Source organism: Felis catus, chromosome A1 (genome assembly GCF_018350175.1).
Source record: "Felis catus isolate Fca126 chromosome A1, F.catus_Fca126_mat1.0, whole genome shotgun sequence".
In the NCBI taxonomy this organism is placed as follows: Eukaryota; Metazoa; Chordata; class Mammalia; order Carnivora; family Felidae; genus Felis; species Felis catus.
In genome coordinates this window covers 7,736,912-7,762,694 of record NC_058368.1, presented here as the reverse complement: position 1 = coordinate 7,762,694, position 25,783 = coordinate 7,736,912, and the positions used below count along the sequence as shown (strand labels likewise).

At 41.4% G+C, this 25,783-nt stretch overlaps 2 protein-coding genes and 1 long non-coding RNA gene across 9 annotated transcripts in view; 1 reads left to right on the top strand and 2 right to left on the bottom strand.

The window, feature by feature from the left end:
• PAN3 (poly(A) specific ribonuclease subunit PAN3) overlaps positions 1–9,412 on the bottom strand; it is a 133,367-nt gene extending 123,955 nt beyond the window's left edge. For all 5 annotated transcript variants that reach the window (XM_023250322.2, XM_023250324.2, XM_023250326.2 and 2 more), the window contains exon 1: positions 8,747–9,412. In XM_023250322.2, the coding sequence (XP_023106090.1) occupies positions 8,747–9,182 (436 nt within the window). In that variant the 5' untranslated portion in view covers positions 9,183–9,412. The remainder of the gene's footprint in view (positions 1–8,746) is intronic.
• A 245-nt stretch (positions 9,413–9,657) lies between these two features.
• On the top strand, positions 9,658–24,688 carry LOC102901710. The gene is made up of 2 exons (XR_439404.4): positions 9,658–10,606; positions 24,103–24,688. It is a non-coding gene; the product is annotated as an uncharacterized LOC102901710 (long non-coding RNA).
• LOC109496442 (translation initiation factor IF-2-like) overlaps positions 12,877–25,783 on the bottom strand; it is a 44,634-nt gene continuing 31,727 nt past the window's right edge. The window contains exons 3-4 of one of the 3 annotated variants that reach the window (XR_006590837.1): positions 15,220–15,328; positions 12,877–13,425 (exon numbers count right to left, since the gene is read on the bottom strand). The gene's annotated coding sequence lies outside the window, so the exon portion shown is untranslated. Of the gene's footprint in view, positions 13,426–14,226; positions 14,794–15,219; positions 15,329–19,403; positions 19,659–25,783 lie in introns of those variants that run through there. The other 2 variants (XR_006590855.1, XR_006590860.1) reach the window with 2 other exon arrangements.

The following is a 25,783-nucleotide window of genomic DNA, read 5'->3' as shown; positions in this document are numbered from 1 at the left end:
CTCATCATCTTCAATTCAGGTGAAAAAAAAACGTCTAGAAACATTTTTTATATTTGTTCTCAATGGAAGTAGAGAACAGTATTAACCCACAACCTATCTGAAGTAATTCCATAAAGAGCTAAGGATGCTATTTAAATGATTCCTTTTTCAGCCTTCTACCTAGACCAATCTTTCCCCCTTGAACTGTTACCCTTTTGCTTTGAAACATTCACTTCTGGTTCTGATAGATTAGACAGACAGGTACCGACAGACAGGAAATAATACCGTTGCCGTGCACAGTTTTACACGTACAATCTCGACAGTCCTTCAGGGTGTGTATCATCACCACCTAGTTTGGCGTCAGTGCCAGAGATGAAATTTGAAACGAGAACAATCTTGCTTCAAAGGTTCCGAAAATTACTATACTACCTTCCTCTCAGTCATTCCTACAAACTCAGACTCCCATTCACAACTACCTAGTATTAAATGTCTCCGAATACGTGTGTGACAAGTACTTTGAAGCTACAAACTCATTTATCCTTAATTCCTTTCTCTCTCTCATCCATCCCTTCAAGTGGCTGCTGTACCAAATCTCTCAAATGCGCCCCCTGTATTTCATTGCCACTTGCCCAAAACGGGTCCTTAGCACCTCTCCCTTCAACAGATCTTATCCTTTCCCTTGGCACAGCCTACAAGGGTGGCCACACAATCTATCACCTGGTACCACTCTCCATAATATAGCCTATTCTCCACATCAGCTGACTGCAGGCCAAAAGCATGCACAACGCTCTCTCTCAAAATCTGTGTCCAGGGGCGCCTGGGTGGCTCAGTCGGTTAAGCGTCCGACTTCAGCCAGGTCACGATCTCGCGGTCCGTGAGTTTGAGCCCCGTGTCGGGCTCCGGGCTGATGGCTCGGAGCCTGGAGTCTGTTTCCGATTCTGTGTCTCCCTCTCTCTCTCTCTGCCCCTCCCCCGTTCATGCTCTGTCTCTATCTCAAAAATAAATAAATGTTAAAAAAAAAAAAAATCTGTGTCCCTGTCCTCCTGGGATGCCTTTCTTTTCTACTAGATATGCGTCATACATCTTTCAAAAAATAGTTCAAATATTACCTCTTGATGAGACCTTCCACAATATCCCTGAACAGAGTTTACTATATGTTTTATACCTAGAGCGTGTCATACTATGCCAACATTTATACATCTCAAAATCCCTTACTGGCCTATGCATTCACAAATGGCCAGCACCACGCATCTTTGTCTTTCCAAAACTGGTATAGTATCTGGCCCAGAAGTGTTCCATAAATGTTTGACAATGAGACTCTCCAGTCAGTGCCCAGAGTATACATATACCATCAGTCAGCTGCATAAAGTCGACCTCCAGAGACAAGTTCACATTGTTTTAAAAACTGCAACATCTATCTGGCAAACTGGCCCTTAAGGAAATTGGCATACCTGTGCACCAAGAGAGCCACAGTAAAGCCTATGGCAAGACAAAAAAAAAAAAAAAAAAAAAATTCCTAAAAGAGCAATTTTAGATAGATCAAGTGGCTTAACAAGTACTCAGCTGAGATCCTCGTGTTCCACACTGGAATAGGTACGGTACAGTGTTTTGAACTGAAAATTAAAGATCAACATGAGTACCTAGTTTCCTGAATCAGAGAGGAACACTGCAGTGCAGCACGACTGGAAAATAGCCGACTCTGAAGAGCACGACAATACTAAAGGCCTTCCAAGATACACTGGCTACAAAACTGATAATCAACAACTAATTAAACTGGGTTCTCAGGTGAAGCCACTTAATGTTGAGTACTGTCCCTTTGATTACTTACTGAGAAATGCCTTCCGAAACAGTTCTAGTTTAGGATCTGTGCCAAGATCACGGCTTTCTTCACACAATCAAAATCTGCCAATAAATAAATGTTTTCAGAAGTCTTCCACTGATGTTGTTTTCTCAGTAGAATGAACCAGAAATGTGTTTCTAAGACCAGCTTACTCCTGGTAATATCATTCAAACCCATGGTTTATTGAGAACTGAGGAGTAGATTTGTTCTTTCTTTTTTTTTTTCTTAATAGCAACTGTCCTCTTTTAACATACTATAAAATGTGGGGCATTAGATTTGCTAACACTGCCCACTCTACCATTAAAATGTAAGTTCCACAAAGGAAAGAATCTTTTTATTTGATTACTGATGTACCTCAAAAATCTAAAACAGCAGCTGACACAGTTAGTGCTCAGTAAATGTTTATTAATCAAATAATTAAATAAAATTAATGAATCTCCACTTTTAGAGCTAATCATACTAAGTGGAAAGTCTGCCAAAATCTAAGTTTTTCAAAAATATTATCTATTTACATTAAATCTTTTTACAATATATATCAGAGGACTTTGCTAAAATGTTTACTTTAAACACTGCCTGGATCATTTTTCCAAGCCCTGGGAGAGGGAGAAAACTCCCAGTCCCATCTTTGTCAAGACTCCTCCTCCGAGACAGCTGACATTGCTGTAAAGTCTATGAACCATAAAAGGTCACTATTTTAAAGGAATTGAAAAGGCCCCATCCCATTTTGGTTTTGTTCACCTCCAATCTCATCTTTTCAATCAAGTATACAGTGAGATTCAGGAATAGCAATTCTGTTAAAAGACAGAGTAAGTTTAGGAACAGATGAACAAAATCACAAAGTTAAATCTGATGGTATGTCATGTCCTTTCCAGTTTTTCCAACCCTGTCATGTTCTACCTAATTATAAATATGAAAGCAGCCTAAGGTAACTGTATCAAAAATGCAGATAAACAGTGAAAGACTATTAAACGATAACACTAGTCTTTTATTAAATATACAAATGAGATTTCCCAGCGACTATTAACAAATACTACCTCATTAAATTGCAAAAGATGTGATTTACAAAACCATCTCTAGATAAGTGAGCCACTGGGAGAAAATCCTGCTGGGACAGATTTAATATGGATGGCTATTTCAAATGTCTTATTCAGCTAATGATGTATAAAATACAGATTTTTTATTGACCTGTAAGTGACATGAAATATTACTTTTAGGTGTACAACATAATGATTTACTGCAAAATGATTTACCACATTAAGTTTATTTGACATTAATCACTACACAGTTGCCATTCTTTTAATGCTGAAAACTCAAGAACTACTCTCTTAGCAACTTCCAAATATACACTATAGTATTGTTAACTATAGCCACCTTGTTATACATTACATACTCTCAAGATTTATTGATCTTTTAACCGTTAAGTTTGTACCCTTTGACCACCTTCAACCATTTCACCCACCCCCCACCACCTCTGGCAACTACTAATCAGTTCTCTGTACCTAGGAGTTCAGGGTTTGTTTTTTTCTTTGTTTGTTTGTTTGTTTGTTTTTTGGTCTCACATGTGAGATCATATGGTAGTTATCTACATAGTTTTTCTTAATGTAACAAGTTTGAACCAGATTAGTGAAGATTCTGTATGCTTAACATACGTACATATCATATTTTACATAAATCTATGTGTAAATGTACATAATAAATTAAGATGTAACAGCTTAGTGGCATCGTTTACGATAATAAAAGACTACAAACAATCTAAATATCCATCCATTAAAAAGAACACAATATACAGCGGAATATTATGCAGCCTTTAAAAAGAGCAAGGTAGATTTCTATGCGTGGATGTGGAACAAATCACAAGACATGCAGTTCAGTGAGAAAGTTCAAAGTGCATTGGGCTTCCGTGTGTCTCTACCAGTACATGTGTCAGTATGTACTACAGACAGGGAACTGTAAGCATGTGGATGATTGTACAGGCAAAGAATATTTCCGAATAGATACATAGTAAATTGGAAAGCGTGACTATCGTTTGGAGAGGGATCAGGGAACTAAGGAAGTAGGGAAACTATTTTTCACTGTGTACCATTTTATGCTATTTACATTTTTAACCTGTGCATGTACTAATTTTTAGTTCCAAAAACAAGATACTGTTTCCCATTTTTTATGCTGTAATTTTTATAATAAAAGTGTAATTAAAAACTAGCTTTAGAAAAATAGGAATACAGGTGCCCAGCTGGCTCAACCAGTGGTGCATGTGACTCTTGACCTCAGGGTCATTGAGTTCAAGCCTCATGTTCAGCATAGGGTTTACTTAAAAAAAAAGAAAAGAAAGAAAAGAAGGAAAAAAATAGGAAAAATATCTTTATTTATAAAGAAAAAACAGACATCAAAACAGGGGAGGGGCGCCTGGGTGGCTCAGGCTAGGCTAGGCATCCGACTTAGGTCATGATCTCATGGTTCGTGGATTCAGGCCCACAACGGGCTCTATGCTGAACGCTTGTTCAGAGCCTGGAGCCTGCTTCAGATTCTGTGTCTCCTTCTCTCTCTGCCCCTCCTCCGCTCGTGCTCTGTCTCACTCGGTCTCTCAAAAATAAGTAAATGTAAAAAAAACACAAAACAAAACAGGGGAGGGCTTTTTTATGAAGAGGATTGTTATCTACATGCCAATTAACTCAGCCAAGATAGGTGAAACCGACATGCCCCTCCCTGTACTGGAGGTTAGACTGCTGAGCAGTCAGTGTTTCTAAGACTTGTTGGGAGAGGAGGAGGATCTAAAGATCAAACACGAAGTAATTTGTCTTCTAGATCATGAACATTTAGAAAACACAGGAGCATTTTAGAGCTGAAAGGATTCTGAACATCATAAACCCCATCCCCCATTCTCCCATTTTACAGATAAGGAAATATATTTCCACATGGACTAAATGACCACCTTAAGATCACGAAGTGATTTTGGAAGACAGCACTAAAATCAAAATCTCTGAGCCCCAGGCCTGTCGTAATTTCCATATACTGATAAGAGACACAAATACTTGCATGTATTGGCTTGCTAACAACTATATGATAACAGTATATAAAACAAACATCTTACCATATTCCATTAATATAGTCTCAGACTAAAGTACTTTATAAACTGGATATAAAGTAAATTAATATGAGAAAAAAAGGTGAGAAACACTACTACAAACGTGTGTGTGTGTGTGTGTGTGTGTGTGAATTGTTTTTTCTCAAAATTCATACACTGAAGCCCTAACTCTCCATGTGAATGCACTTGGAGACAGGGCCTTTAGGAGTACAAAAGTTATTAATAACAATTAATCCCAGGCAATAAGATGAGAAGACTGGTCTACTCTGACTTTATACACTGCTGTTCCAATGGAAATTTTTCATAACTTAAAAATAAGTGAAAATCAACCCTAAAATACATACATAAAAAATAAATATTCAAGTCCGTCAATAAATGCCTCAAAATCCTAGCACAAATCTTTAATATCACTTCTGCGTTACTGTAAATGCTCACAGCTTTGGTACGCGAAGCAGATATGCCTATAAAAAAGCAACCCCCCCAAAAAAATGCTGCTTCATAATAACGATAAATATAAATTTTCAAAGTTAAAACAAAAAAAAAGAATGCACACAACTTGGCTGAACCTTGAGGGAACTGTGCTGGGGTCAGGGGGGGGTGGGGAGTAAACGAATCCCAAAAGACTTCATGCTATATAATTCCATTTAAAACCATTCTTGAAACGACAGAATTATAGAAATGAGAGCAAATTGGTAGTTGCCAGGTTTGGGGAGGGAGGGGGGCTTACAAAAGGGCAACTTAAGGGTGACAAAACCATTCTGTGTCTTGACTGTGTTGGCAGGCACACCCACATACATGTGAGAAATTCCCACAGAAATACACGTGCATGCGCACACACAAGTGCAAATAAGATTAGAGAAACAGGAATACGATAAGCAGAATGTATCAATCAACGCTGGCCGTGATACTATACTCCAGGTATGAAACATGTTACCACTGGAGGAAAATGAGTGGTGAAATGAGCTCTCTGTGTATTGTTTTTTACAACTGCATTTGACTCTACATTATCTCTAAATAGAACGCTAATTTAAAACCTGAAAAATCCTATAAAAGGGCAAAAACATGAAGACATTTTGCTTTATTGTGGCAATGCACTTTTATGGAAAGATGAGGTTTACTCATTCACTGAATCTTACCTCAACTTGTGTTAACTCAGTCGTCTTTGAATATTCCTCATAAAATTTATCAAGGCTTAATATTATCTTATACATCTCACAAGCCCACAAAAAAGAGTGCATGCTATATGAGAGCCCACTCCTATAAAGTTCAAAAAAGTACAAAAAAAGTGAAACATGAATCTACAGTGTCAGAATGTAGTGTTAGAAACCGTAAGTTATATTTGGGAACTGGGGCAAACCATCTGGGATGGGACAAAAGCAGGACTTCTGGGGGTACTGATTATGTACTATTTCTTGATCTGAGTTCTGATTATAAGCCATTGTTTTCAACTTACAAAAATTCCAAAAACTTGTGATTTGTACACTTTTCCCTGGGTATGTATACCTCAATAAAAACTTTTCACACACACACACACACACACACACACACACACACACGATTCCATAAAGCCCAAAGTATTTCTGCAGGCAGATCTACCCTATCAGAGCAGAGAAGTGTGTATGACCTTTCAGCTAAGGGAAACGCTGTACAATCTTACATTTAAAGAAAAGGAAAAAATGAAAACAAAATAAAATTGTGATGCTAGATGATCAAGTCCGCAAGAAAATTTAAACTTCTGATAACAATACCTCTTAGAATATGCTGTCTAGTTTAACTGCTTCATGCACTTAACAAACCAAGCCTGTTTCCAAAAATACGTCAAAGAATATAGGAAAAGGTAGAAAGCAGACTAAAAACTTAACATTTAAGGGTGAAAATTCAAAGCAGCCATTAAACCACCGACACAGTCCTCTTCCCTGATTCCTGAGCAACTTTACTTGCCAGTCACCGGTATGAAGCAATCTGCTCTCATCCAAAAGGAGTCACAACCCAGTACGACTCAGTTACCCAGAAGACTACAGCGGACAAGAGGAGCCTCGGGCTTCACCGGGCAAGTTAAAGCAAGCCCTATAGAACCTAAATACGTAACTCAGCTATTTAATCAAATAACTGTTAAAGGACTAAATACTAAATTGTAAAATGCCTTCTTAGCAACAACTACCTGTTCTCTCAAGACCCTATATTCCAGACAATTACTTTCCTTTTATGAAGTATGGAATGAGCCTCACCTTTGAGCCATTGTCAGTATCTTCCCCCACCTCCCATCTTCACCTACTTACAATATCCTGTCCTATCTTTCATGTTCCAGATCTACTACTTCTGCCTATTAGAAAATCCTAGAAAGATAACATATTTAATCGAATACCAGCTTTTTTGAAAATGCCTTTCTGTATGTAACAAAGCTACCATTCACTTTCCCCCTACCAAAGACTGATCAAATTACTTTGAGCCACAACTCACACAACCAGCAAAAGTTCACCTTGAAAATGCAAAGTTGCTGCTCCAAAGTGATAAATTTCCACCAATAAAGTAACCAATTTTTACAAGACACTTTTAAGTGGCAAATTAATCTTCTGAGCGTATCAATGCGGACAAATACATGTGCATTACAGCCAAGTCCATCACAGCAAGCTTTCTTTTAAAAAAGCTAATCTCTGGGAAAACAATAATCCTCACAGTACAAACAGCTGGCGAAACATCTAGCCAAATTCATTTACAGTTAAAAAAAAAAAAAGACAAGACAAAAATGTACTGATGACCAAGTTAAAATGCCTATCAAAGTATCTTCAGATCTGCAAACTGTTTAGAATTCCCAAGAAACGGGACTCCCCCTTCCTTTGGTTTAGAAATAGTATACTCAGAAAAATCTGACACCTGCTCTCCCCCACTTGCTTAAGAGCAACATTCTGTAAAATAGATTGCATTCACACATCCAACTCCACTAACAACTAAAAAGTTGCAAGGCAGTAGATAACGACACGTGAAGAAAAGGAAAAAATACCAACAGCCCTGGCAACATACTGGAAGCCAAGTGCTCAGGTGCACGCACGTGAACGCCGCACCGGACCCGCCTTCCAGGCTCCCTGCTAAGAGTTCGCATGATACAAAGTTGTAGAAGACAGGATCCCTACCCTACTCTCGCCCGGCAAACTTATCTTGGCTTCAGCAGAACTAGGTCGAAATGCACGTCTTGGGAAATTCCTCCTCTCAGCTCTCGACTAAACCTAAGCACAGTATGCAAGTTGCTGTCCCTTCACTCCTAATCCTTAGAAAGCATTTCCTGCTTGAAAAATCTTTCTCCCGTAAGCCTTACACAAACTTTTTCCGTTCTTTCGGCCTTACTCCAGGAAGCCTTAAGCCCGCCCATCACCTCCCGCCCCCTGCCCACACTCACACCCACTAGGGAACCTCAACACTCGGCAGACACCGCTCCACACGGGCACGCAAAACACATGTGCCTGCAAACCCAGCCCCTTTCCACACCCCCCGGAAACGACACCCCCTTTCTCACACTCCGCACGCCACAGCCCATCCCCCTTCCTCCCAGCCCCCACTCGCAGCACCCCCGTCAACCCACCCACGTTCCGGGGAACCCAGCCTCCCCTCACTCCCCGGCTCGCCGAAGGCGGTGGGGAAGGGAAGCAGGAAGAAGGAAGGAGGGCTCAGGCCCGGCCTAGGCCTTTCAGACCAACTAGGGAAGGTGAAGGGGGGTGGGGGTGGGGGTGGGGGGGGACCCGCGGGCAAAGCTCGTCGCAAGGCCTCATCCGGGCCCCCTCCGGCCCCAGGCCTTCCCTCCGCCGCCGCGCCGAGGCCCCGGCCGCCCTCCCAGCCCGGACCACACTCACTTGCCAGCCGCGGTCCATCGAGGACGCCGCCGCTGCTGCTGCCTCCTCCGCCGGCTGCGGCTCCGGCCCCCGGGCCTCCCAGGTCCGGCTTCTTGGGCCCCGGGGGCGGCCCGGCTCCCCCGCCCGGGACCGCTCCGGGCGGAAAGGCGGCCACCGGCGCGCCCGCCAGAGCCAGGGGGACGCTGTTGCTATGGAGGCCGAGGCCCGGGGCAGCTCCGGCGGCTGGGTCCTCATGCAGGAACTGACACTCCTCCCCGTAGAAGCAAGTCTTATCCTTAGCGTAGTAGCGGCAGTACTTCAGCTTGACTCCCGCCGCCGCCCCGCCGGGGACACCCCCGACCCCCGGCGGGGCCACCACCGCCACTGCCGCCGCCAGCGAGGAGGAGGAAGGGGAGGCGGCGGCCGAGGGGGGCGGGAGGCCGCCGCCACTGTTCATGGCAACGCCGCAGCCTCGTCTTCCGCTGCCGCCCGAGGAGCCGCCGCCGCCGCCGCCACCATAGACCGGGGAGGGAAGGAAGACGCTGCCGGTGCCGGATAAAAGCCTGGGCGGGTGGGTCTGTCCCGCTGCGGGAGCCGGAGCCGCCCGGGGAGAGGGGGGGAGGGGAGAGGGGAGGGAGGAGGGGGTAGGAAGGAGGGGAGGGGAGGAGGAGAGTTGGGATTCTCTCTCACTCACTCTCTCGTTCTCTTTTCTTAAAGGGGCCGCGCGGGACGACGGGGTGGGCGCGCGGGCCCTGACGGGGCCTTCGAGGGAGCGGGCTTGGGAAGGGGGAGCGGCGGCGGCGAACGGGCTGGGAGGGTGGAGGGGCCAGTTTATTTTTAAATTCTGCCTCCACTCGCTCTCTCGCGCTCTGGTTCCTCCGAGTTGTTTATTCCATTTTCCTCTTCCTGAGAGGGCCGTCGCCGCTGCGCATGCGCGCCGCGGCGCGAAGGTTTGTGGGTAGCGGGAGCGCGAGGGGAAGCCCCGCCAGGCGTCCGGCCCCCGGGGCATCCGCGAGCGAGCCGGCGGTTAGGACGGGCGGTTCGCGGTGGCCTTCCCCGAGGCCGATCCGGGTGGTGAAGTTCTCACGAGACGAATACCTTCCTACTTTGTATATCCTCCAACTTCCAAAACCAGGCGTCGTTTTTTAATCGAAAGGACAAAATTAGCAGCCTGTAAACGGTCAATTTGAGGGTCCGCACCTGGAGACGGAGGCAAAGCCCTTGCTCTGTTTGAAGGATAGTTTCGTCTGTTTGCCACACTTCCTCTCCCTCCTCTCCCTCTTTTTTCACCACCTTCCTCTGTTTCCTTCTCCTTGAAGGCGATGAGAGCTGCAGGACTGATTACCTTAACTGCTGGGCCTTCTATCAGAAAACTGAGCCAAAAATGGTGGATTTGGACAAACCCCCTGCTCAGTGCAGCACCTGTTTTCTCTATTTATATTACTGAAAGGCTTCAGTAAAATATTATGAAAAATAAGATGCCACCTGGGGACAACACTGCCTAGGCAGCGCCAGGTTTCATTTATAAATGTGCTACATTGCTTTTCTCCCATCAGCCTAGTCTTGATTTGAAATTCGTTTTTAAAAGATAGTTTTTCCCTCCGCGATCTCTGATGTTTTGCTCTGTATTTAAAAAAAAAAAAAAAAGTTTTCGGGAATTTTAAAGCATTGCTATGAAGGGAAAAGTAATTTTAACATTTTAGTTTTTCCTCCTGTCTAAAAGATTGTGCCAAAAGGCAATATCGCAGTTGTGCAGGGGGAATATTTGCTGGCAGTATTAAAGGAATTGAGGCAAATAGAAGAAATCGCAGAAGAACGGATATAAGCAAGTGTACCACACTGCAAAAAGGGGGAAACGTGGATTCGGTACATCACAAACTGGTAAGCCTGGTGATGTTGCTTAACTAAATTCAAAAACAACATTGTGTTACGACTTTTGTTTAAAAACACTTTCGTCTATTTATTCAGCAAATATTTATTGGTGCCCATTATGCGTAGCAGGAACTGCCAAGAGCTGGAGAAACAAAACTAAACGAGATGCAGTCTTGTCTGAGTTCGAATGGATTCTTTTCCCTCTGGTTGGGGAAGCGTAAAGTACCCAGGCGATTATAAACCTGTGTCTTCAGCGTTAATCTTATCACATTGGCTATAAGAGGATGTTAAAGATGTTAGACTTTCTGGAGAAAGTTGATAATTCTTTTTTTCCTTTCAACGTTTTTATTTATTTATTTTTTGGGGGACAGAGAGAGACAGAGCATGAACGGGGGAGGGGCAGAGAGAGAGACACAGAATCGGAAACAAGCTCCAGGCTCTGAGCCATCAGCCCAGAGCCTGACGCGGGGCTCGAACTCACAGACCGTGAGATCGTGACCTGAGCTGAAGTCGGACGCTTAACCGACTGCGCCACCCAGGCGCCCCTAGAAAGTTGATAACTCTAATAGCAGGCGTTGAGAACATCTGCTTTGAATGCAGACGGAGTGAGTTTGTAAGCCAGTGCTGAGGTTTAAGAGCTGTGTTACTCTGGGTAAGTGACTTCATTTCTCTGTGCCTTATTAGCAAAATGATGATAATAGTATCTACTTCATAAAGTATAAGCTACTGTGTGTAAAGTGTCCCACGCTTAGTAAGAATTCGTTAGATTTTAGCTATTGCTGTTAGCAATATTGCGGCCAGTAGTAATCGACGTAGAAGGGTGCGGAAAAGAGCTTCACAGGCAAAGCAGGCAGCGTGTGCAGAAGGCCTTGTGAAAGAGAGCTTTCATTGTTAGGACGGTGGAGAATTGAACAGGAACCATATCGCGCAAGTCTCCGTGTGACATGTTGAAGGATTTCACTTTTTCTTGAGGGCAAGAGAAAGCTGTGACAGGGTTTTAAAAAGTCACGTAATGACATGGTCAGATTTCCCTTTAGAGAAAAACATTTTGATTCTCATAAGAACCCTATGAGAAAAGTAAAGAAGGTGGGTTGTCACCATTTTGTGGATGAACAAACTGAGTAAGGTGTGGATTTACACAAAGTTACCAGCTTGTAAATCTCAAAGCTACGATTTCAATTCAGGACTTCTAGGTCCAACTCTAATCTTAGCTCAGGTCTTGATCAGGGCGTGAGGTTAAGCCTGGCGTTGGGGTTCATGCTAGGCTTGAAGACTACTTAAAAAAATGTGTTGTTTTTTTTTTTAATTCAAGACTTCTAATTACAAAACATGTGCTCTTTCCATTCACACATTTGCCATTCCTAAATGAGCATATATATTTACTGATTGCTTGGAAAGCAAAGCTGTGTCTGCTGAGACAACCTAGGTTCATTAAATCCACGCCAAATTAAGCAGATCACTGTAATAAACCTTTATTGAGAATCTATGTATCAAGTTCTGTGCTAGGCTATGATAAACAAAAATACGTAAAACACAGCCTGTGTCCTCAAGAGTTACTGAGAATCCCGAGGGGAAATGCCAAAGGTAAATCATCCCTCACTACCACATTTGACAGAGTTTCCTATTAAATCATTGCGAACAAGATGGAGAAAAGTAGACGAAGATACTTTAGTTAGGTGACTTGAGTATCTTTGATTAGTCATAATTGAAATGTTGCTAAAGCTGCCATTGGAGTGCTTTAAACAATATCCGAAGAGTATTGGTAAATTCGTACATGGTCTTTACTATCTTCCTTTGGACTCTGTCCTGAACGTTTCTTCAAAAAAGGTTATCTACTGCCTAGCATATTTAGCAGATCGGCAATGTGTTGCAAAAACAGTGGGGATAGGTAATGCGGTAAATGGCAAATTGGGATTTGTAAAAAATGGACCAGTGCTAACAAATTGAAACCTGCATTAAATTTGGAGGGACACAGCAAACAGGCACTTTGATACATCGACAATACAACCTCTCTGCGTGCCTCCTCAAAGCAAATAGGCAGTATTTTTTCAAAACCCTTCAAAATGTACACTACCTTGTAACTGTTATTCCACTTGGCAAATAAGTCCTAGGAAAATAAATGTAAGTAAGGAGTTTTATGCTGTAACGTAATCATTGCGATATTACATACAAAGCTAAAAAAGAAAGAACTGCTAACAGTGTAAATTCTAAAACCAAGGAGAATAAATAGTGGACTATTCGCTTGGAATATTATGCAGCCATTAAAAAAGACAGCGAGGAAAAGGTACAATGGTGCTTAGAGTAAAATGTAAATATTTAACGTGAAAGAAGATTGCATGTGCTGTATTATAATGATATAAACAATAAAAACTAATAGAAATAAAGATTCAAAGAACTGCCTCAAAACATTAACAATGGTTTTACCTAAGGTGGTAGAATGACCACTTCTGTTTCCTCTAGTTCCCAAATTTGTATCATGAACATATGTCCGTAATAGAAAAATAAGCATTAACATTTATTATAATTTACTCTTAGCCTTTTAATTCTGAGGGTGAGTGCATGGATGTTTATTCACTTGTTCTGTGTATTTTTAGTTTCATTTGGTTTTCAAATAAATTTGTGAAGGCAAGCCGGACACTCACTTGTTGTCCATTTCTTCAAATTTTCACTCGTCCAGTGTTTCCCAAAGTGTATTTCACGGCAGATTGGTTCAGCAGTATGTTAACTGGCTTTACACAGAGGAAAGGGTCTGGTGTTGAGACGGTTCCCATGGGAAATGCCGAGTTGAACAACTTTGTGCCTCGAGTATGTTGACATGTTGTAATTCTCTAAAAGCAGGACTTAATTAGCAGAATTTACCGAATTATTTCTTACCACTTTTTTCAGAGCACTCTTTTGTCTACTCCTCTGGCAGAGTCCGTGTTCCTCAAACACACTTTGAGAAACACTGTCCCAGGCACCTGCCTTCTCCTTTCCCCCGTAAAACTTGCTCTTTTCACATGTGTCTGCGTTCTGCAGTCCCCATGCCAACCTTCTACCTTGCTTTCTACTTGATGCAGCCGTGAAAAGAAAGCACTGCCTACGTCCTTAGAACAGGAGCCCCTTCTCCCATCTGGGACCGATGCTTTCATTCCTGCCCTGAACTCCCCTAATATTTCCTCAGGGGTCTAGCGTTCTCCATCCAGCATCTCCTCCCAGCATCTCCTCGGACTCTCCTCCTAGTGTGTGATTATGTAAAGTTTCACACCGAAATAATGCTTAAGGCATCCATTCCTTTCTGTTGTGAACCTTTTGTAATCGGAACCGAAAGCATTTTTGTTTTTTAAAATCCCCGAAAAGAAACACTGCTGGTAAGAGGGCGTTATAACTAATAACAGCCACTTTGGAGGGCAATTTGGCAAAATTTTCAAATATCCATACCCAAGACCCAACAATGCCACTCTTGGTATCTCCCCTAGAAAGACCCTTTTGTGCCCAAGGAGGCATACGTCACAATGTTCGTTTGAGGCACTGTTGTTAATAGTGAAATTGGAAATCACCTAAATGTTCGTAAATACAGAGATGGGATCTATAAGTGCCATTATTCTCCAGGAGCCGTTGTTGAATGAAAAAGTCACAATGCAGATAAATACGCAATATAACACCTTTTATGTAAAATAAAATACATTTCCTACAACGACATATATAAATGTGCACAGAAAGGACTGGAAGGATACACATTACATTGCTAACAGGATGGGGATTAGGAGCAGTAATGAAAGGGGACTTGAGCTTCATATGTAATGGGCCAGATTTTATAAGAAGAATGGATGCCAGCTTCTGTAATTAAAATTTGACTTTAAAGAAAGACAACCCTCACCTTCTTTTGTCCTAACTTCTCTTCAGGGGCAATTTATTTGGACCACCCTTTCCACCACCAGTCCCTTCGTATCCATTCATCCTTAATTGAGAATAATCGAGAATAAGGGACGTTAACCTTGCTACGTTAAAGTCTTTTTTTTTTTACCGGGGCCACTGCTGATATTCATTAGCAAATTTATTGGATACTGTGTAATATTCAACAACAATAACAACTTTGCTGCGCTCCTGGCTCGGCTCCCAGTCACCCTTTCCTCTCATTTTCTCCTTCCTCCTTTTTAGTGTTGCCTCTGCCTCTGCCGTTCAGCGCTGCCCGCATGGTAGGTCTTGCAGAAATACTGTGAAATGCATTTCAAGTGATCAATTTATTAAAATTTAATACAGTGCACGGAAATCCTCTGAGGCTCAAGCTTGTGTTGTGAACACAAAACGCCATGGTAATGAGACACAAAAGTACACTGGATTTGGAATTTAAATAACTGGTTTGAAACCTGGTTGTTACTACGTTCTACCCATGTGGCTCTTAGCAAGTCTCTTAACCTCTTAGCTTCAGTTTCTTAATTTTTAAAATGGAAATAATACCTACTTTGTGGAGCTGTCCTGAGGATTGAATGATCTCTCTGCCACTGAGTAAACCAAGTTTTCATTTACAAAATAATTTTAACCACCTTTCTGTGTAGAAGGCACTCTACTTCTAACAACTTTATATCTTACTACCTTTGATGTTCCTTCTTTTAGCACCGCTCATACATCCCTCTACTTACGTGATGATGACGCTGGCTGGCAATTACTGTAATGATGTCTCAAATTCCACAGTGTTTCACTGCTTACAGAAGCAGCCAGGCATGGTTTCCATTTCTCTTCCCGACTCTCCTGTGAAATAGTGAAAATGAGGATATTATTTTAATATTGGGAACCTGAGACTTTGAAAAGATCTCGAAGGTTCTGTGACTTGCCCAAAATTAGCTTAGGCTCTTTAAAATGCCATGTTCTAGGATTTTTCTCCTAAACTATGATCAGCTCAGTAGAGTTTATGTCCTCTCATTCTGGATCTTCTTACTGTTGCCTTTAGCCCACCTTGGGATTAAATATATTCCCTCCTTATCCTTCACTAAAATGCCTCAAGTTCATGTTTCATTCGTTTGGATACTCTGTTAAGGTAGCCCTTGAGCAAGTCTGGGGTTTTGAAACCCATAACTGCATACTGATCGGGAGACTAACTTCCAAGATTATTTACGTGTGCTTTCATGGTTGTGTTTACAAATGCAGCAACATTCCCATTTGTGGATGGAAGAACTGTGAGGAATGATGAAATAATGTTTTTCTTCTTCACCTGGTAATCTAAATGAGCATTGGTTTCCAGGTAGTCACCTTGGTGAAAACAAGACTTATTCTAACTTATACCACATTTTTGAGATGTACTTACGCACCCTAATCACATTTCTAGAATATCATGGTAGCAAATCTTCATTTTTTAAGAGAAGACTGGGTACAATTTATCACAGCCAGTCGTCATAAATGGCAAAAATTACTGAACAGGACCATCTCCTTTATGATTCAAAATAATGATGTGAATATAAGTAAAACCAATGTTCTTGTGTGGCTTAAAAACTGACGCTGAAAATAATTTCCTAAGAACAATGGAACATCATTAAAGGGTAAGTGTAAAATGTTCCCATGTAACTATAGTAAGTATTCCACAAGGAAAGTGTTTGTTTGATTTTATAGGCTAATGTGTTTGCTTTTTAAAAATTATTCTAGGGTCTTATTTTTCTCTCAGATCTCTTCAAAAACATTTTGTAGGCGACTTCCTACGTCTAGAGGAGGGCTCTCTCTATAGGAAGGGTTCATTCTTGAGTATCCTTTACTAAAAATAAACCTTCAGACAACTCAAGTAATTTTCATGCTATGAAGATTACCTCCACAACTGCAAATAATCCATAAATCATATTTACTTTGGGAAAGAATGTGAGAATTATATTTTGTCTGGGTGGCCTCCAGCAATGTTTTTCCAGCAACAGTTTGCTAAGAGCTAAAGTTGATGTTAATTTGTGTTAAGTACCAGTAATTGGGAAAACTTAACATTTTCTAAGTAGGGATTGTGTCAGTGGTCGCAGCCTCAGTTTAAAACATTCTCCAAGACAACCAGCCTGGAAACTACGTGTGGATAAGTTAGGGCTATTTTTGAGTCCCAGAAATGAATTTTACTGCCTTCATATATATTTCTTCTACATTTGTAAAATCGAATGTCATCTTACGTTCTGCTCTGTAATTCTATGCTAGGTTGTTAGCAACTTTCTATTGTTAACCTTGTTTGGACAACTTTTTGGTGGACTAACAACAAAAGTCTTCCGATCTGTGGCAGTTACAAATCACTGATATCTTGGAAGATTTTTTAGTGTATCTGTGACAAGGTAGCCTTTCATCAATGTCATCATACGCGTACATTTGTGTATAGTGTGCAGGTGTTAAGTCTTGGTAGTAGGAAAAAGCAGTTTGCCACCATTCTTGACAAGTTTTCAAAGGACTTGAAGACTCTCCTTCTTATATTCCTTCTAATATTCTTATATACTCTCCTTCTTATAACACGTTAACATTAGTGTACCTTGGAAATAACCATGATTGTGGAAGTATGTCATTTTTATCATCCCCCACAGCTACCACCAGCGTTACCGAAGTGGCTGCAATTTAGCAAAGCCCTCTGCCACCATTTCCTGTTGATTCGGCCCCCCCACTCCAGAAAGTCACTTGGATGTTTCTATGTGTGACGTGCCCGTTATTATAATTTTAAATCTGACAGCTCTATGTTAATTTGTTTTACTATTTCAAAGGTTAGGTATTTAAGAGGAAGCTCCTGGAAGCAAGAAACTTTGTCTTTTGCACAAGTGTGTTCAAACCCTTCACATAACCTAGTATAGAGCAAGGGTCTAGGTACTACAGTTTATTTAGGATTTTTGATGTTTGCCTAAGTGAAAACAAAAAGCAAGAATGAGAGTACTGATTTCGGGAAAAGAAAATTAAGGCCCAAATACTAAGTGTGAAAAAGAGGAATGTTATGTACAGATAAAAGGCAAATACAAAATAATAAACTTTTATGCACCAAATAATACTATTGAATGCCAAAATGCAGAAACACTTAGCAATACAAAAGTTGGTTTGAATCACATGCACACACACAATTATAACGGTAGAGTTTAATAAACCTCTTTCGGAATTTAACATAAATAGACAAAAAAAGCAAGGACACACTAATGTATTAATAATACATAATCAACTGACTTCTGTTTTAGCCGAATAGAGAACTTTATACCCTCTTACCAAAATACATATTCTTTTCATGTAACCGTGAAAGATTTACAAAAATTAAACATACCCTTGGCCATAATATAAACCACACTGCATTTCAAAAGATAGGGATTTGGGGTGCCTGTGTGGCCCAGTCGGTTAAGTGTCTGACTTTTGATCTTAGGTCATGATCTCACAGTTTGTGGGATCGAACCTGGTGTCACTCCCTGTGCCAACAGTGTAGAGCCTGCTTGAGATTCTCTCCCCCTCTGTCTCTCCCCTGCTCACTCGCTCTCTCAAAATAAACATTTTTTAAAAAGGGATTTTACTGACTACATTTTCTGATTATAATCCAGTATAACTAGAAATCAATGCTAAAAAAAGGATCATAAAGCCCACCTACTTGGAAAGTAAGAAATGTTTTTCTAAATATTTCCAGGACCACAGAAAAGAAAACTGAAATTATAACACCCAAAAGTCAATGAAAAGGAGTACATACTGCATCTTAAAGCCTAGGATACACTGCTATACTAAGAAGAAATGTATACATAGGCTTAGGTACTTTCATTATTAAAAAAGAATGAATAGTAACAAACTTACACAAGGACAAAATGAACTGAGAAGAAGAAAAGGGAGTGTGTAATAAAGGAAAGACTGAAACTAATGAAATAGAGAACATCAAAAGGTTTAAACAGATACACTCCTGGCAAGTCTGATGATGGCAAGAAGAAAAATATACATATTATCTTCAAAACACTTAGAGAAAATAACTACCAATCTACAATACAGTGTCCAAGGAAAATATTTTTTTAATGTTTATTTTTAATTTTTTTAATGTTTATTTTTGAGAGAGAGAGACAGAGCATGAGCAGGGGAGGGGCAGAGAGAGAGGGAGACACAAAATCCAAAGCAGGCTCCAGGCTCTGAGCTGTCAGTGCAGAGCCCAACGCCAAGCTGGAACCCACAGACCACGAAATCGTGACCTGAGCCAAAGTCGGACACTTAACTGACTGAGCCACCCAGGAACCCCTTAATGTTTAGTTTTGAGAGAGAGAGAGAGAGAGAGAGAGAGAGACATACACACAGCACAAGCAGGGGAGGGGCAGAGAGAGAATCCAAAGCAGGTTCCATGCTGTGAGGGCAAAGCCCCCGTGGGGCTTGAGCCCATGAACCATGAGATCATGACCTAAGCCGAAATCGGACACTTGACTGAATCACCCAGGCGCCCCAGAAATGTTCTCTAAAAATGAAGATGAAATCGTTTTCAGACAAAAGTCAGAAAATTAGTCCCTAGCAGACCCGCACTAAAGGATTTCAAATAGAAGAAATGAAGAGCGATAGAGAGGGTGAAATATAGGAGTAAAACCAAATGAATATGGACCATATAAAACAGTACCAGTGCCCTGTGAGGTTTGAAATAGATGTGGAATGAAAAGACATGAAAACAACACATAAATCATAGGGGATGTAAGTGAAGGACCTTGAATTCCTTGCATTTTCAAAGAACAGTAGTAATTTAGTGAGAGATGTATATTGTAACCTCTAGGATAACTACTAAAAGTAAGAATATATATCAACTTAATACAAGAAGAAATGGAATAATCATGTATTTGACCCAAAAGAAACAAAGACAGAAAAATTGACACAGAATAAGCAGAACAAATGGGAAACAACTTTAAATATATTAAATGTAAACCTTCAAGCTCCAATTAAAAGACAAAGGCTTTCAGCCTTTCCAAGCTACTTGTATAAGGGTCCGTACGACATTGTTCTGGGTTCCTGTGGTAACTTAAAGGGAATCTTTCACAATCCTTCCGGATCTTTGGGTGCTCCCCGATGAAAGAGGAGGATGTCTTCATAAGGCAGCAGGAACCCGCTTAGGTGGCACCAGCCTTGACCTCCAAATGGATTAGCACATCTACAAAAGGAAGAGTGATGGTGTCTACATCACAAATACAAAGAGAACCTGGGGGAAGTTTCTGCTTGCAGCCTGAGCCACTGTTGATGTCAATGTCACATCCGCCAGGAATACTGGCCACCAGGCTGCGCTGAAGTTGGCCGCCACCATGGGATCTGCTCCTATTCCTGGCCGCTTCACTCCTGGAACCTTTATTGACCAGATCCAGTCTCAAAGGAGCCAAGATTTGTGGTAGTTGCCAGTCCCAGCCTCTCACACAGGCGCCTTATGTTGCCCTGCCTACCATTGCCCTGTGTAACACAGACTCTCCTCTGTGCTATGCAGACATTGCCATCCCGTGCAACAACAGACCTAGTGGGTGGTAGAGCCTGAGGTCTACTTCTAGAGACATCCTGAAGAGATTGAGAAGGAAGAGCAGGCTGCTCCTGAAAAGGCCAGGACCAAGGAGGACTCTCAGGGCAAATGGACTGTTCCCGCTCCCTGGTTTACTGCTACTCAATCCAAGGTCACAGACTAGTCAGTGCAGGTGCCCTCTGCGCCTGTCCAGTGGTTCCCTCCTGCAGCCTGGCACGTTCCGCCTGCCACTGAAGACTGGTCTGCAACTCCCACTGCTCAGGCCACTGGAAGGAGGAACGATACTGTCTGTTCTTCCACAGACTCTTAAACAGAAAACGGAAATAAGGTTGATGGAAAATAAAAAGACCAAGACTTTTGGATTGCACTAAGAAGAAAACTATCGGGGTGCCTGGGTGGCTCAGTCAGTTCAGCATCCAACTCTTGATTTCGGCTCAGGGCATGATCTCAGGGTCATGAGATCAAGCCCCATGTCAGGCTCGGTGCTGAGCTCCATGCTGGGCACGAAGCCTGCTTAAGATTCCCTCTCTCTCCCTCTTCCTCTACTGCTCATGTGCATGTGCCTTCTCTCTTTCTCTCTCTCTCTCAAAAGAGGAGGAAGAAGAAGAAAACTATATTTCAGGGTTCAATCAAAGAAGCACAATCAGTATGAGTGTAAAGAATAAGGGCTTGGTTGTAGAAATTAGACCTTACACAATTGGGGGACATTTGATACAATTTAATGCCCATGATATTTTTAAAAATCCATAGCAACTAGGAATGGAAAGGAGCATATTTAATCTATAATAGGTATCCTTAAAAAAAAACAAACAAACAACCTATAGCAAACAGCATATTGGTGAACTGTTAAAAAATTTTCCCTCTGAAATCACGACTTGGATGGATGCTCACGACCACCATGTACACACCAACATGGTCCCAGAGGTCCTAAGTGACACAAAAATGGAGGAAGGAGAATTAAGGACTGGAAAGGAAGAAGTAAAACTAAAGATCCTTAGAAAACATGCTTCTGGATTATTGCTGGACACAGGGTCACCGTAGACGATTCATTTGTATTTCTCTATCAGCAAAAATTAGAAAACTGACAAATTTTTAAATGATACCATTTATACAATCATACCTAGAAGTAATTCTAATGAACTGTACACAAGACCTTTACATATAAAACTTTTAAAAGGTAAGATATGAGTTATTATTATTTCATGACTTCATAATACAATGTATTCATATTTCATTATTAAGGAGACCTAAATAAATAGATATAGCAAGGTCACAGACTGGAAATAGTATAAGGATGTCAGTCCTCCCCCAGCTGATAAATAAGTTTGGTGCGATTTTAATCAAACCCAAGTAGGGTTTGTGTATGAGTATGACTATATACTATAGACCAGTGAAGAAAGTTTTTTCAATAAATGATGCTGGTTCACTTAAATACAGATGGATGTCTTTAATAGATGATAGGTTTAAATTTGAAAGTAAAATAAGGCTTCTTAAAAATAACATGGTAGAGGGGGCGCCTGGGTGGCTCGGTCGGTTAAGCGTCCGACTGCGGCTCAGGTCATGATCTCACGGTCCGTGAGTTCGAGCCCCGCGTCAGGCTCTGTGCTGACAGCTCAGAGCCTGGAGCCTGTTTCCGATTCTGTGTCTCCCTCTCTCTCTGCCCCTCTCCCATTCATGCTCTGTCTCTCTCTGTCTCAAAAATAAATAAACGTTAAAAAAAATAATAACAACATGGTAGAGAGGTGCCTGGGTGGCTTAGTTGGTTAAGCGTACGACTTCGGCTCAGGTCCTATCTCGCAGTTCTTGAATTCAAGCCCTGCATTGGGCTCTGCGCTGGCAGCTCGGAGCCTGGAGCCTGCTTCGGATTCTGTGTCTCCCTCTCTCTCTCTCTGTCCCTCCCCCGTTCACGCTCTGTCTCTCTCACTCTCTCAAGAATAAATCAACATTAAAAATTTTTAAAAAAAGAGTACCTTATATATGATTCCACTTATATAAGTTTATAAAAGTTTGAGGGCACCTGGGTGGCTCAGTTGGTTAAGCGTCGGACTTCAACCCAGGTCATGATCTTCTAGTTTGTGAGTTCAAGCCCCAGATCAGCCTGCACTGACAGTGCAGAGCCTGGTTAGGATTCTCTTTTTCCCTCTCCCTCTGCCCCTTCCCCACTTGCACACACTCTCTCTCAAAATAAATAAACTTAAAACAAAATTTTTTTAAAGTTTATAAAAGTTTGAAAACAGGCACCTGGGTGGCTCAGTCGGTTACACATCCAACTTTGGATTTCAGCCCAGTTCATGGGTTCAGACCTCTCATTGGGTTTTGTGCTTGGAATTCTCCCTCTCTCTGACCCCCCACCTTTCTCTTTCTCTCTTAAATAAACGGGGGCGCCTGGGTGGCTTAGTCAGTTGAGTGACTTCAGCTCAGGTTATGATCTCGAGGTTTGTGAGTTTGAGCCCCTGCCATCAGGCTGTCTTCTGTCAGCACAGAGGCCATTTCAGATCCTCTGCCCCCCTCTGTCTCTGCACCTCCCAGCTCTCTCTCTCTCTTTCTCTCAAAAATAAACATTAAAAGAATAATAATAAATAAATAAACAATAAACATTTTCTAAACGTTTGAAAACAGGCATAACTAATCCGTAGTGTTAAAAGTCAGTATGGTGACTATATTTAGGGAGGAGAGAGAAAGGCATTTGGGAGGGGACATGTAGAGGACTTCTGGGACAATAGTGATGTTTTATTTTTTGACTTGGGTAGTGGTTATATGGGTTCCCTATGTGATAATCCATTGGTCAGTACACTTCTGGATCATTCGTTTCTCTCTCTGTTCTACTACCTTTTAAAGTATTGTTAGTAAATAACATAACAGACACCATTAGGAATTTGAAAGGTGCTGTGACAGTAGATATGGAAGAGATTCATAGATTTTTATGTGTGATAAAACACGCAGCATAAAATTTGCCATCTTAATCACTTGTAAGTGTTCAGTAGAGTGTTAGGTAAATTCACTTTGATGCAAAACAGAGCTCCAGAACTTTTCATCTTGCAGAACTGCCCAAATTCTAAACAATTCCCGTTTTCCCCCGCCCGTAGCCCTTGGTAACCTCCACTCCACTTTGTTTCTATAAATGTGGCGGTTTTAGATACCGCATACAGGTGGAATCCTACAGCATCTGTCTTTTTTTGCCTGGCCTCTATCACTTAGCATAGTGCCCTCAAGGTTCATCCAGAATTTATTTTCTTTCTAAGACATAGGATACTCCGTTGTATGTATGTGCCACATTTTGTGTATCCATCCATCCCTTGAGGAATAGTGATGAATGTCTCTGGCTATTGTGAGTGGTACTGCTGTGAACATAGGTGTGCAAATCCCTCTCCAAAACAAACTCTGCTTTTCTTTTGGATGTATACCCAGAAGCGAGGTTGCTGTATCGTACGCCACTACTATTTTTAATTTTGTGAGCAACTGCCACACTGCTTTCTAGGGCAGATGCACCATTGCACAATCCTACCAAGTGCTGGAACCAAACTGGGACCAAAAGGGTTCCCATTTGTCTGCATCCTCACTGACGCGCTTTTTTGTGTGAAATAGTAATCACCCTGAAAGGTGTGAGATGATATCTCATTGTGGTTTTGAGCCTAAAAGTATGTTTTCCTAAATTTAAACATCTTTTTTTTTTAATATATATTTATTTTTGAGAGGGTAGGGGATGGGGAGGGTCAGAGAGAGAAGAAGACCGAGAATCCCAAGCAGGCTCTGCATCATCAGTGAGGAGCCCAATGTGGGGCTCGATCTCACAAACCGTGAAATCATGACCTGAGCCGAAACCAGGAGTCAAGACACTTCACCAACTGAGCCACCCAGGTGCCCTCTAAATTTAAACATCTGTATTGAGTTATAATTCACATATCACACAATTCACCCATTGCGGGTGTACAATTCAGTGGTTTTTAGTGTATTCACAGTTTTCGTGCTTCATCACCACAATTTTAGAGATTTCCATCACCTCAAAGTGAAACCACATGCCCTTTAGTGTTCATTCCCCTGTGTCCACCCCAGCCTTTAACAAACACTTTTGTACTTTCTTCCTCTGCAGATTTTCTGCGGATTTCCCTTTTTTGGAAATTCCGATGGTATTTTTAAAGGAACGTTGTTTGCAATGCTATGACAGTGAAATTCAAGATCTAGAGGAAATGGATGCTTTCTCGGCAAAATGGAAATTTTCAGATGGACCCGAGAAGAGGTTGAAAACCCAGAAGATCAATAGAACTAAAACATGAATTGGAAATGTAACTTTTAAAATACATGCCAAATCCAAATAGCTTTGCATCTGAATTTTACGTATACTTCCAAAAACAGGAAATTCTCAAGGACTATTCTTGAGGCTAGAAAAAGAATGTTTTCACTTTTTGAAACGAAGATAAACTTACTACCCAAACCTTGTTTTGTTGTTGTTGTTGTTGTTGTTGTTGTTCTTTCCGATTAAGTAGGCACCATGCCCAGTGTGGGGCTTAAACTCATGATCCTGAGATCAACAGTCACGTGCTCTACCAACTGAGCCAGCCAGGTGCCCCATACGACCCAAACCTTGTAAAGATATTGCCAAAATAAATAAATCCACTGGCTAATTTCACTAAGGAATATGAACATAAATAGGCTAAATAAAATATTTGCAAACTGAATCAGTAACAATTTATTTAAAAATTTTTTTTCAATGTTTATTTATTTTTGGGACAGAGAGAGACAGAGCATGAACAGGGGAGGGGCAGAGAGAGAGGGAGACACAGAATCGGAAACAGGCTCCAGGCTCTGAGCCATCAGCCCAGAGCCTGATGCGGGGCTCGAACTCACGGACCGCGAGATCGTGACCTGGCTGAAGTCGGACGCTTAACCGACTGCGCCACCCAGGCGCCCCTGAATCAGTAACAATTTAAAATAATTTGAAATATAAGCAAGTTGAATGTAAAAGAATAATAAATCAGGGCACCTGGGTGGCTCAGCTGTGCTGCAAGGATAAGACAGATAAGGGATTTTAAAGACTTGGTTTAAGCAAACAAAAGTATCCGCTATCTCATTAATAATTTTGTATATTCCATGTTGGAATGATAATGTTTTAAATGTATTGGGCGAAATAAAATATAATATTAAAATAGTTTTCACCTGTTTTCTTTTTACTTTTGTAAAACATGGCTAGTAGAAAATTTTAAATTTTGTGTGTTGGCTTGCATTATATTTCTGTTGGACAGCACTGCTGTGTGTCAAATACCAATATACATTAAGGAAAAAGTCTAAGGTGGCTGAATATTAGATAATTATATATAAATAAATAACTTTTATGCCTTAAGAACCAATTAGAAATGGAACTAGAGAAGATATCTGTAGGGGCGCCTGGCTGGCTCAGTTGGTAGACCACGTTACTCTTAATCTCAGGGTCGCAATTTGGAGCCCCAGGTTGGGTGTAGAGATTACTTAAAAAAATAATAATTTTTTTTTACGTTTATTTATTTTTGAGACAGAGAGAGACAGAGCATGAACGGGGGAGGGTCAGAGAGAGAGGGAGACACAGAATCTGAAACAGGCTCCAGGCTCTGAGCTGTCAGCACAGAGCCTGACGTGGGGCTCGAACTCACGGACCGCAAGATCATGACCTGAGCCGAAGTCGGTCGCCCAACCGCCTGAGCCACCCAGGTGCCCCAAAAAGAATAATTTTTAAAAAAGAAAAGATATCTCTACATATAGTAGTGAGGAAACTCTACATCCTACAAAATTATATACAT